This window comes from Borostomias antarcticus (genome assembly GCF_949987555.1).
Source record: "Borostomias antarcticus genome assembly, chromosome: 3".
Classification (NCBI taxonomy): Eukaryota; Metazoa; Chordata; class Actinopteri; order Stomiiformes; family Stomiidae; genus Borostomias; species Borostomias antarcticus.
The window spans coordinates 32,627,464-32,640,488 of record NC_140236.1 but is presented as its reverse complement, the minus strand read 5'-3'; the positions used below and the strand labels follow the sequence as shown (position 1 = coordinate 32,640,488).

At 52.6% G+C, this 13,025-nt stretch overlaps 1 protein-coding gene across 1 annotated transcript in view; it reads right to left on the bottom strand.

Moving 5' to 3' along the window:
• cep350 (centrosomal protein 350) overlaps positions 1-13,025 on the bottom strand; it is a 43,937-nt gene that overhangs the window by 18,682 nt on the left and 12,230 nt on the right. Inside the window, exons 12-26 of the mRNA XM_084436142.1 lie at positions 12,020-13,023; positions 11,529-11,667; positions 11,144-11,313; positions 10,741-10,927; positions 6,320-6,507; positions 5,559-5,722; positions 5,278-5,388; positions 4,618-4,758; positions 3,966-4,102; positions 3,013-3,120; positions 2,387-2,474; positions 2,269-2,356; positions 1,749-1,957; positions 1,142-1,344; positions 326-413 (exon numbers count right to left, since the gene is read on the bottom strand). Of these exons, the coding sequence (XP_084292268.1) occupies positions 326-413; positions 1,142-1,344; positions 1,749-1,957; positions 2,269-2,356; positions 2,387-2,474; positions 3,013-3,120; positions 3,966-4,102; positions 4,618-4,758; positions 5,278-5,388; positions 5,559-5,722; positions 6,320-6,507; positions 10,741-10,927; positions 11,144-11,313; positions 11,529-11,667; positions 12,020-13,023 (3,025 nt within the window). The remainder of the gene's footprint in view (positions 1-325; positions 414-1,141; positions 1,345-1,748; positions 1,958-2,268; positions 2,357-2,386; positions 2,475-3,012; positions 3,121-3,965; positions 4,103-4,617; positions 4,759-5,277; positions 5,389-5,558; positions 5,723-6,319; positions 6,508-10,740; positions 10,928-11,143; positions 11,314-11,528; positions 11,668-12,019; positions 13,024-13,025) is intronic.

Here is a 13,025-nt window from a genome sequence, read left to right as displayed (position 1 = left end):
AACACACACACACAAATATGAACACACGCACACAAATATGAACACACACACAAATATGAACACGCACACACAAATATGAACACACACACACAAATATGAACACACACACAAATATGAACACACACACAAATATGAACACACACACACAAATATGAACACACACACACACAAATATGAACACACACACACACACAAATATGAACACACACACACAGGGTCATTACGGGCATACAGTGAGGGGTACAGGCGATGATGAGAAGAAGTGAGAGGAGAGTGAAGGTAGGAGAGGAGAAGAGAGAGAGAGAGAGGAAGGAGGGATGGTTACCTGCTCCTGCTGGAGCTTCAGCAGCAGGCCTCTCTGTCTCTTCCGGATGGGGGGCATCTTGTCGTCCTCCCCCTTGTCCCTCAGACGCCTGGAGGGAGGGAGGACATCACAATGATGACACCATAGTGCTCCAACATCAAAACAACATTAAACACTCTAACACCGTGTCCTAACTACACGCGGCGCGAGCGAGCGTCAGCGACAAAATGCGTTCCATTGCTTTGTTTTCTATTGTTATGTCCTAACTGGACGCAGCGCGACGCAGCGCGACGCAGCGCGACGTTTTAACTGCCCTTTCGACGCTCTCTTTCCTATTTTCCTACTGTCGCTCGCGTTGACAGGCGTTCGTTCTTTAACCGTCTTCAGTTGGGAATATAGACAAATGACGTAACAGAACAGGAAATTTAACGGTTTCAGTTAGGACAGCAAGCATGCGATGTGGCGTTCTCGCGTCGCAAGCAGTTAGGACACGGTGTAAACTAAACGGTGTCGCTTCTGTGATGTCAGCGGACGGCCACATCATATTTCTGCAGGGAATGTCGCCACAGATACCCGGGACACAACCGCAAATGGAAAGGCTTTCATGAATGGGGGCTAGGCTGAATCATTAGTGTTACCTCAACTACTGAAAGATAGTAAGAAGTACATTTATTTATATGGAAAAAGTTTATAGTTTATAAAGATTATAACAAAACAAACAAAAAAAAGCATTTAGAAACCCAACTAGTGATTTGGCCCTTCTGTAGTGCAGAACGTATGTGGATGAGCTAAGCTCCTCAGACCCAACAGGTCAAGGTCAAGGTCAAGTCCACCCACCTCTTCTGGTGCTCCAGCCAGGCCAGCTCCGTCCTGGTCTTCTCCTTCAGAGCCTTCTGGCGCAGGCGCAGCAGGGAGCTCTGGTGGTGCGCTCGGACCTCCTCCTCCTTCATGTACTGACGCACCATGTCCATGGTGAACCTGGAGAAGCTGTCCTGGCCGCCCGAGAACGGCATGCTGCCCGCGCCTCCGCCCTCCTGCTGCTGGGGGGGGGGGGGGGGGTTAGTGAGGGAAGGTAGAGAGGTTAGGTTACGAGTCTGGGGAGACTTGAAAACACTCCCTTGTTTGACTGTTCAACTCGTGAACTCTACTACTTCAGTCAGATTCAGTTGGAAAGTGAAAGCGATTTAGAACCCCGTTGTTTGCCTGTGGTGATATTTGTCTTTGATCTAAAGTTTTAATACATTTGTTTGCCAGCTGTTTCCGTCGTTGGCCTTCTGTACCGTGGGAAAAAATGTGACAAGAATCCCAGGAAAAGACCTAAGGCTGATTAGGTCTGTGGAGTGGTGAGAAGAGAACTGATTCATGCAAACGAGAAACAAGTCCATATCTTTTTAAAATGCTTTATTTAGATAACTTCTACAACATCCCCAACATCCCCTCTCACCCTTGAGCTGTCCTGGCCTCCCGGCGTCCTGTCCTGATTGGCCGCCTCCTCCTCCGACTCCTCCTGGGGGCGGGGCTTCTTCTCCAGCGTGCCCCGCCGGTGCGCCTCGGACGGCAGCAGGGAGCGAAACGAGCGCTCCTCGATCTCGTCCTCCGTCATCGACTCGTCGAACTTCAGGGAGTACTCCGTCGCTATGGAGATGCTGTCTACTAGGGGGAGGGAGGGGGGGGGGGGAGAGAGAGAGAGAGAGAAAAGAGGGAGAGAGAAAGAGAGAGGGGGGGGGGAGAGAGAGGGAGGGAGAGGGAGAGAGAGAGAAAGAAAGAGAGGGGAGGGGGGAGACTGAGATAAGCGCTTGACCAGATCTATAAAGTCAGCTCTTACTTAAAAAAACACGTGAACGGTGACGTCAAAAAAGGTGCTGAAAACAAAATAAAGGAGAAGCCCACATGTAATGCTTCTCCCAAGTTTATTTTGGACACCAAAACAAACAAACAAACAAACGAGGCCAAGTATCGTGTACCTTTCTCGTCCAGCAGCGAGGGGATGCTGTCGCAGGGGAGGGAGTGGTCCGCCGCCGTGGGGGCCTCCTCCTCCACCGAGCTGCTGCCTCCCTCCACCATCCCCCTCTCCTTCCTCCCACGCTCCTCCGACGCCTCCTTCCTCCTCTCCCTCGGCCCGGAGGAAGTGGTCTGGGACGGACTCAGGGGGCTGCTGCGGTCTCCACCGCTGGGGGGGAGGGGGGAGAGGGAGAGAGAGATGGAGGAAGAGAGAAAGATGGAGGAAGAGAGAAAGGGGGGGGGGGAGGGTGACAAAGAAAGAGAGAGGGAGAAGGAAAGAGTGGTCACCGGTGACTGAGTACGACCTGCTTTAACAGGGCCATGTTGAGACTAGACCCCTGGTCTCAAGTCAGAGGCCAGAGACAGGCTAAGGCTAGGACTAGGGCTGGGCTGTTGGGCTATGGGGTTATAGGGCTAAGGCTAGGCTTAGTACTACTGGGCTAGGGCTATAGGGCTAAGGCTCCGGCTGGACTAGGACTATAGGGCTAAGGCTAGAGCTAGTACTAGGGCTGTAGGGCCAAGGCTCCGGCTGGACTAGGACTATAGGGCTAAGGCTACAGCTAGTACTAGGGCTAAGGCTCCAGCTGGACTAGGACTATAGGGCTAAGGCTAGAGCTAGTACTAGGGCTGTAGGGCTAGGACTAGGGATATAGGGCTAGGACTAGGGTTATAGGGCTAAGGCTAGGACTAGAGCCAGGGCTGTGTACCTGAGATTGGGTCTCCTGGAGGGGAGGGAGTCGGAGCGACTCAGGCTGTCCAGGGAGGAGAGGGGTTCCTCTGGCCTGCTCCTGCTGCCCGACCCCTCACTCCTGGAGCTGCAGACGACACACAGAGACCACTCACAACCTCCAGTCCAGCTCAGGATCACACCGGTGCGTGTCAGTCACCTGTCAGTGTGTGTGGGTGGGTGTGTACCTAGTACCTACCTGTGTGTGCGCCCCTACCTGTCGATGTGAGTGTTTGTGTATGCGCGCGTCTGTCTGTGTGCATGTGTGTGTGCGTGTGCATTAGAGATGCGCGGATGGAGTTTGAGCGCTCCCGAATCCGCGTGCACTCATCAATCGTCCGCCCGCCACCCACCCGACGTCATTATCTTCTAAAATGTAGAGACCCGCACCCAACCCGCCAAACATGAAGTTATTTACATTTAAATTATGTCCAGCCGTTCCTGCTCATTCACTTTTCATATAGGCGCATTTTCTTGACTTAAACAATTTAAAGATCATAGGCTCGCTTTCGCAGGATCTGGGTTGACGAAGTGGTCGAGGGTATTTGATTGAGCTGCTGGCAGGTCTCGCGCTTTCTCGCAGTTGTTATAATATAATATATATAATTGTAGTAGTTATTAAATACGAATATAACTGACAAATCCACCCGCAATCCACCCGAAATTAATCACAATGTTGATTTTTATTGGCCCACCCACCCGCGGATGCGGATATCCGCGGATATATCCCCAATATTCGCATCTCTAGTGTGCATCTACCTGTCAGTGTGTGTGTGTGTGTGTGTGTATGAGTGTGCGTGTGTCTTAGTGTGTGTGTGTGTGTGTGTGCACGCGCCTACCTGTCGGTGTGTGTGCGTGTATGTGTGTGTGTATGAGTGTGCGTGTGTCTCAGTGTGTGTGTGTGTGTGAGTGTGTGTGTGTGCACACGCCTACCTGTCGGTGTGTGTGCGTGTGTGCAGCTGCTTCATGAAGCTGTGCTGCTGCTGTCTCTGCTGGTCGTACAGGGAGGTGATGGGTGCAGCAGCGACGCTCAGGGCCCCGGCTATCTGGGACCGCGCCAACTCGCTCATCTAGGAGAGACGAAACAAACGCACCCCAGGATGAGTACGGTCAGCCATTCCTGTCACATACTGTATCAGGTATTGACACATCTATACAGGGCAGGGTCTAGGGTGGAGGGTTAGGATCCAGGGGCTAGGATGATGTAGGGGCTAGCGTGTAGGGAGGATGATTTGGGATCAGCCCTGAGAGAGAGAGAGACAGAGAGAGAGAGGGAGGGGGAGAGAGAGAGACAGAGAGAGAGATAGGGAGAGAGAGGGGGGGGGGGGAGAGAGAGGGAGAGAGACAGAGAGAGAGAGAGGGAGAGGGGGAGAGAGAGGGAGAGAGAGAGAGAGAGAGAGAAAGGGAGAGAGAGAATGAGGGAGAGAGAGGCAGCGAGAGTGAGACAGGGAGAGAATGAGAGAGAGAGAGACGGAGAGAGAGACGGAGAGAGGGGGAGGGAGAGAGAGAGAGAAAGGGAGAGAGAGAGAGAGAGAGAGAGAGAGAGGGAGACAGAAATAGAGAGGGAGAGAGAAAGTGTGCAGACCTCTTTGATGTGGCGTGCGGCCTCGGCGGTGTGGCGTGCGGCCTCGGCCTGCTGGGAGATCATCTTGGTGGCGGCGTCCTGGAGGCCGCCCAGAGAGACATGCTGTGATTGGACCAGGCTCCCCTGCAGCTCCGCCTGCGCCTGGTGACAGGCCGGAGACAGGATCATGTCATCATTTTTAATGGAAATGTCAGAACAGGGTTTGTGTGTGTTGTTAAAGTATTTCAGTAGTCATCACCCATGTGTTCACTCCAAAAATAGTTTTTCTGTTTTCCTACTTGATTGATGTTCCTGAAGTTCCCCGAGTTTATTGTTTTACAACGTTTGTGGAAACCAGAAGTTAACTCCATTCCCACAGAAGTAATCTTGTTTATCCAGACCAGTTGGTCTGTAACGTCACTCTGTACCCCCTATAAAGAGCTCTCCCTTTCTCAGAATCTTTGCTCTGACTATGGAAACACTTCCGGTGTGAGAGACCGCTTGCAAACGTATTTCAGAATAAATCTATTGTCTTTGTTTTAAACCAGCTTGAATCGACCACTCGCGTGCTCTTATTTTTAAACCAGTATAAAAATACTTTCATAGTGTGTGACTGCGTAAGTAAATTTAGTATACAGTAGTGAGTGTGTGTGTGTGTGTGTGTGTGTGTGTGTCCAGTACCCTGGCTGCTCTCTGCCTGTTCTCCTCCAGCTGTAGCTGTGTTTCCAGAGCCTCCCTCTCAGCCTTGATCTTCAGCTCGTACAGGTCACGCTCATGACGCAGCTGCTGAGCCTACAGGGTCGAGGGTCGGAGGTCAAAGGTTAGGTCATGAGGAGGACACATACAGCGAGTCTCAGTCAATGTCTTCAACAGTCTGCTAAAAAAAAAGTTTCAAAACACGATGTCGGTGTCAAACCATGAGAGCTCTGATTGGCCTGGAGTACACGGGCCGTTCCCCTCACCTTGAGTATCTGGGCCAATGAGACGCTCTCCTGCTGAGCCAGGGACACGCCCCGGAGCCTCTCCACATCCCCCAGCTGTCGGACCGACTCCTCGATGGACTCCAGGTAGGTGAGCTCCGCAGACAGCCTCTGATGGAGGACGCCGGGCGCATACTGAAGCTCGCCTGGAGGAGGGAGGGAGGGAGGGGGGGGGGGGAGGGAGAGAGAGAGGGAGGAGAGGGAGGGAAGGGGGGAGGGAGAGAGAGAGGGAGGGAGGGAAGGGGGGAGGCAGAGAGAGAGGGAGGAGAGGGAGGGAAAGAGAAAGAGAGACAGGGGTTATAACCAAACCTATATCTCCAGCCATCCGCACACTGCTTACCCCCCCCCCCCCCCCCCCCTTGTCCTCTTGTACTGTAGGCAGCCGTCTGGGTTCTACCAGACTTCAGTAGCGCTGTTCTGGGTGGTACATCGGGGTTCTACCAGACTTCAGTAGCGGTGTTCTGGGTGGTACATCGGGGTTCTACCAGACTTCAGTAGCGGTGTTCTGGATGGTACATCGGGGTTCTACCAGACTTCAGTAGCGGTGTTCTGGGTGGTACGTCTGGGTTCTACCAGACTTCAGAAGCGGTGTTCTGGGTGGTACGTCTGGGTTCTACCGGACTTCAGTAGCGGTGTTCTGGGTGGTACGTCTGGGTTCTACCAGACATCAGTAGCGGTGTTCTGGGTGGTACGTCTGGGTTCTACCAGACTTCAGTAGCCGTGTTCTGGGTGGTGCTCTTTACCTGTAGCCTTGTTCTCCGTCCTGCCGCCAGGGGCACTGGTGGTAGGCGCCCTGGCCAGGCTGTTGGTGCCCGGCGGGGAGCCACCGTCCTGGGCTGCCCCCGGAGGAGAGCCGGGGCCTGGAGGAGGAGCGCCAGCTGGAGACCGAGAGGGACTGCTGGCCGGAGAGTGCCTGCTGTCCAGCCCAAGACTGCAGGCGAGATGAACACAGACACAGACACACACACAGACACACACACAGACACACACACAGACACACACACTTACTACAACAGCACGGACATTTATGGGGACTGTAAAGAATCAACAGTGGCCGAGCACAAGGCTAATCTGAGAATGTCATTTCAGCAGCCATCTAACGCAACACAGGCCAAGACGTCACCACTAACCTACTGCAGGTACGCAAGCCAAGGCAGTGTAACTACATCTCACACGCACGAACACGCGTATGCACACGCACACACACACACCCACCAACCCACCCACCCACCCACACACACACACACACTCACCAACCCACCCACACACACACAAACCACCCACACACACACACACACACACACACAGGGGGCCAAGTGGAAGGAGAAGAAGGAGAGACCTGGGGGGGAGAGAGACCTGGGGAGAGAGATTAAGGGGAGAGAGACCGGGGGTCTGTCAGGCTGGTGGAGCCTGGATGGATCAATGACCGTACTGTGCTGCTGCCTCTCCCACAGAAACACAGATAATCAGACACTGGTGCCTCTCTCTCTCTCTCTCTCTCTGCCATACTACCTCTCTCTCTCCCTCCTTCCATCCCTGTCTCGACCCCCCCCTCTCATTTCCTCCCTCCCTCTCTCTCAACCCCTCCCTTCTGTCTTTCGCTCTCTCTCTCTCTCTCAACCTCTGCCCCTCCGGTAACGGTCAGATTAAACCCACCCTGGGAACAACAGTTGTATTATGGGCTGCTGAGGACAGACATGTAGAGATAGACTAACTGGTACAGACAGACAGAACGACAGACAGACAGACAGACAAGTACACGGACAGACAGACAGACAGGTACCAACTGATGAAGGTAGGTAGACAGATGGGTACAAGGACAGACAGACGGGTACCGAATGATGAAGGTTGGTAGACAGACAGGTACACAGACAGACAGGTACTGGCTAATAAAGGTAGGTAGACAGACAGGTACAGAATGATGAAGGTAGGTAGACAGTCAGGTACACAGACAGACAGGTACTGGCTAATAAAGGTAGGTAGACAGACAGACAGGTACTGGCTAATAAAGGTAAGTAGACAGACAGGTACAGAATGATGAAGGTAGGTAGACAGACAGGTACACAGACAGACGGGTACCGGCTGATGAAGGTAGGTAGACAGACGGGTATGAGAGAAATGTGCCGCCTGGGATTCAGACCAACCAGGGGCTTGAGTGTCAGGGCCAGGTAAGAAGCCTGGCGCCACGCCCGCCCCACGCCACGCAGAGGCCATCCCTCCACCACCACCTCTCCCAGCCCAAACAAAAGAGCCAGTGTTCCCCTGCTCCGTGGCGGCGGTATTCTGACTCCTGCAGGGTGAAGGCCCTCGGCCCACGGCTGCAGCTCAAGCCAATTAAATTCCAAAGAAACGTTAGAAATTCCTGCCGAGAGGGGGGGGGGTTCGATTAGGGCAGCCCACAAACTCACAGTGCCGGCCCTTCAAGCCTGTTGTTCCAGACACACGCCTTACCCTGGTACTAATCTAGAGCACCCCGATGGTGTTGAAGTAATGTTCAGGCCTGGCCCACATGTGTAGCAGGTCACTTACACAAGTAGGGCTAGGAGGGGAAAATTAGTTGAACGAAAGTGAAAAAATATAACCACAAATAGGTACTTGTGACAAAAAAAAGAAAGAATCCAAGACCAGGCACTCGTGTGGATTTGCAGAAAAAAAAGGGAAAGTGTGGGTGTTTTGAGTGCCTGGACTTTATGCCACTACCCATTTAATTTGAAATTATATGTTTCACTTTTATTTCAAGTGGGGGAGAGTGTTGGGGTGAGGCGGACCAGACAGACTAGAGCAACAGATCTGTAAGGCTGGTCTGAGCCCAATAGCCCATACGGAGGCATATATTTACACTGTTCCATATCAAGTAGAGATCTGGTGAAGAGCTCAATGGACCCTTTCATTCTTGAGTTCCAGGCTGACTGCCTGGAAACAGCATGGAATCGCGCTAATATTCCCCTCAAGCGGCACACTTAGAAGGGTAAATATTATGGGATTTGGTGGTCTCTGGAAAGGGTCCTCTCACATTATACTGGGCTATAACTACTATTATAGAACGCTACGACTGGAAAAAACACACTTGTGTCTGAACGGTGAATGAATAATGACAATAAGACACAATCCAATGAAATCAAGCAATACAAAAAAAGATCAGCCATATCCTCACGGTTCCGATCAAAAGATAAAAATCTAAGTGATGAACCCAGAGAACCTTTCTGTGGGAAAGGTGGCTAAGGAACACAGAGCTATTCTACTGCTGCTTTGAGGCATTGAAATCAAACCAGGAAGGAAGGAAATACCAGAGGCTACCGGTATGATGAGTGAGCAGAACCCAGGCTCACCCTGTGGAGGTTCAAGAAATGCTTATGCTTGCATCATTAGTATTATGCAAAAGCAACATATGGTTGTATAACAGTCAGGGATGAGTTATGATGCGTGTGCCCCAGCTACCGTTTCCTGCCCTTGACAAGGGCGCGGTGGCCTGGATGAAGGGCTTCTTGTTTTTGTTTTGTCTTCTGGAAGAACCAAAACAAGACGAGCTCGTCTCTTGACTTGTTGATCCTTTTTGTATCAATCATGAATCCGCATTTCTGCTTTATCCAATTGTGTGTCTCTGACAGGGCCTTCCTTGCTCAGAGAAACGTTGCTATCACTGAGTCTTTCCCTCTCCATGCTAAATAAATACATGAGAAAGACCGATGGTTCGCCCTAGAATGGATCCTTGTGGGAGCCCATGTCATTGAAGCTCAAAAAACACTTTGATGACATGTGGGGTTCCACAAGGATCCATTCTAGAGCCCCTACTTTTCGGTCTGTGCTACCCCTACGTGACATCATTAGGAAGCACAATATTAGCTACCATAGCTATGCAGATGACACCCGGCTCTATATTTCTGTGACAGCCGATGACTACAGTTCAGGTGACCACTTGGTGGAATGCATTGCTGATATAAATGCATGGATGTCACAGAAGGCCCTTCAGTTAAACCAAGATAAATCAAGACATGTTGATGATCATTGGTGATAAAGTTGAAAGGGAGAGACACTTAAAAACAGTGACACTGAACACCAAATGCCAAGTCAGGTGTCATGTTTGATTCTGATCTTGATTTTGAGGCCCATATTAAGAATGTGACAAGGACATCCTTTTATCACTCGAGACGCATTGCTAAGGTGAAACCTTTTCTCTCCCAGGCTTTATCATGTAGTTTAGCTGTGTTAAGACTAATGCATGCTTTATCAGTAGCAGTTTGGATTATTGTAATGCTCTCATGTCTGGCCTACCAAAGAAAGCTATTAGTCAACTCCAAATGATCCAAAATGCTGCAGCACGTGTCCTCAATAAGACCAGAAGGAGGGTCACATCACACCAGTCTTACAACCACTACTGGTTACCTGTCAGTTCAATTTAAGATTAGTTTACATAGCACTCTATAGTCATGCACCTGAATACATGTCAGGCATGCATTTAGGATATACACCAAGTAGGTCAGAGGTCCTCTGGCACTGAGCTTTTAACGGTTCCTGGAGCCCAGGACCAAGAGACATGGGGAGGCAGCCTTCAGTTTTTATGCCGCCAGCGACTGGAATACCCTGCCAAAAATTTAAGAATGGCTGAAACTGTGGGAATTTTTAAGCGAGATCTTAAGACATACCTTTTTAATGTCGCTTTTATCATGTAGTTTAGCTGTGTTACAATTAAATCTTAAAAAAAAAAAAAAAAAAAGTAATACCATATACTAATAAACTGTTTTTATTTATTCTGTAAAGCACTGTGTGCTACATTTGCTTGTATGAACACATGCTATATAAATAAAATGGACTGACATTGATTATTAAGGAAGATTTGATTAATTTTTGATGCAACCCCGAACCCATTCTGAGCCACCTCAATGCTCTGAAAATGCATCTTCCACCCTCCTTAAAGTTACCAACGATCTGACTGCAGGACAGGAGAAAGCAAAGCTCCTCTATAAAGCTGTCACCAAACCAGTCACATCAGATCTGTGAATTCACAAAACAAGGTAGGGAGGAAGGACACGTTTGCATAGTATTCAAACAGGGCCCTAAGCTGCAGGGGAATCTCCCCCAAAACCTTATATGAACATTATGGGGCCTGTTTCAATACTCTAAAAATGCATCCTCTCTTGTTCCAGAGTATTTGAAGCCCCCTTACCTGCGCGGAGAGTGGCCTGAGGCGCCCCCTAGTGTGTTGTCGGAGTAGGCGCTCCTGGCCAGGCCGAGGGCCGAGCTCCTCTCCGAGCCCCGCCTCTTGGAGTCGGCAGACGGGGTCTCCGAGGGAGGGGAGCAGGGGGTCCTTTGCTCCTCCACCAGAGTGGCGTCGCTCCGGTCGGACGCTCCATCTGGAGGAGAGGTGTGTGTTAGATCTGAACACACACACACACACACCTAGGATACCCTATCTAACACCCCAAGGCCCTGGTATGGCATATGGACATGACCTCTACGATGATCCAGTGGAATTTCAGGAATCGCTATATTCTAAAAATAGTACACACACACACACACACACACATGCACACACGCACACCCTCTCTCTCTCTAGCGGACAGCCTCACCTCTCTTGCCGGCAGAGCCCCGGGAGCGAGGCGAGGAGGCAGGGGCGGAGTTTCTGGAGTGGGGGGAGGAGTTGGGGGTGGAGCCTGAGGAGTGGTGGGACCGTGGGTCAGCAGCCCGGGGGTCGTATGGAGACCTGCGGCTCATCAGCTCCTCGTAGTGACTGTTCACACTGCGGTGGCGAGGGGAGAGGTTCACATCACAATCCAGAACAAGTCCAGAACGAGAGCTCGTCACGTGTCACGGGCGCCATCTAGTGGTCATCTAGAAACAGGCTCCTCACCCTCTTCACTCAGAGAACCCCAAGAATGTGTTTATATCATGTAACAGGGTCACACAAGTGTGTGCAGCTGTGTGTGCGTGTGTGTGTGTTGTCATCCTCCTCACCTGCGACCAGCCAATCTGCTGCCTCCGCTGCTACGGGATGACACAAAGTCGTCCTCATAGACCGGGGCGTCCCCTGAGCCGCCAGCCGATTGGACAGAACGCGCGGCAGGGGAGGTCCTCTCAGGTCTGTCCTCGATCACTATTGGATGGACCCACAGGGATAAGTTAAAGGAGAACGAATAACAACACTGCCGTTATTTATTGGAATAGTGTCTTTAAAGCCATTTTCTCAGACAGAGGCAGTCTAGTACAATGGAGACCTTTCCAGATTATAAATCAACAGAGATGTTTTGGAGATGTTTTTAAGTCTTAAACCATCCTTAAACTGTGTCTCGGGAAACTTAAGGTTCAACAAATGTCGATTTTTAAAACTCCTCTTGAGGAATGAACTTTGTGAAGTGAAAATGTGTTTGACTACTTGTATTTCGAGTGACTTTTGTACAGGACAGTGTGGAGCGTCCTGCTGTGTGTGGTGTGACAGTGTGACAGACCTTTGGCGTATCCCTGCAGGTGGTTCCTGGTGAAGATGTTGATGACGCTGTGCGGACTCCCCTTCTCCAGCTCCTCCCAGGGCGTCCTGCCGTCGCGCGGGACCAGGGGAGGGGCGAGGGCGGGGCACCGCTCCGCCTCCCTCTGGAACTGGGAGAGGAGGGGCCGCAGGTTCGCCCCCCCGTGGCCGGCGCAATAGTCGAGGGCCTCCAGGCGTTCGGCGGGCCTGGGGACCCGCCCCCCCATGGCGTGATGGGGGGGGCTGGGGTCCCCCTCCGACAGGCTGCCCTCGCTCAGGAGAAGCCCCTCGCTGATGGAGCCTCCGCTGGAGTCACGGAGACCCTCCTCCTCCTCTCCATTCTCCATCCCTCCGTTTCCGTTCCCTCTCCTCCGGCCAGATCCCTCCGGTCTCCTCGCGCCCAGGCCGTTCGTCAGCGCCCCCGGCTCCTGCCTCTGGGAGGCGTGGCCGGCGGCGGCGACTCCGCCTCTCTCCTGGTGGCTGTGGAGATGGCCGGCGCCGGGTAGGTCGGCGTCGTATGCGCTCCGCCCGGCGCTCAGGAGCTTCCGGATCCTCAGCGCCAGCTCGTCTGCCTCGGCCGCCGTGGCGAGGTGCGTCTCGTCGGCGGGCGAGCGGGACGCTTTGGGACGCAGAGTGACGTCTGTGTCCCCGGCGGTGGCGGCGCCGTAGTTGACCCCGGCCCCGGCCAGCTTCCTGGCCTCGCTCTCGATGCGGGTGGACAGGGAGGCGGCCGTGGCCTTCAGGGCCTCGATGCGAGACAGCTTGGAGGTCGAGGCTGCGCCCGAGAGGCCCAGGGCCGGCTGCTGCTGCTGGGGAGGGGGTCTGGCTGGGGGGTCTCTTCTCCCGGCGGCCCCCCCGGGCTCCAGGCCCAGCAGCTGGGAGAGGAGGCGGTCAGCAGGGGGCACCGCGGAGCCACCGGCTGGCCTGACCGACGGACTCAGGCGGTCGGGCTGCAACCAGGAAGGAACTGCCATACCCAAGTCATTCCT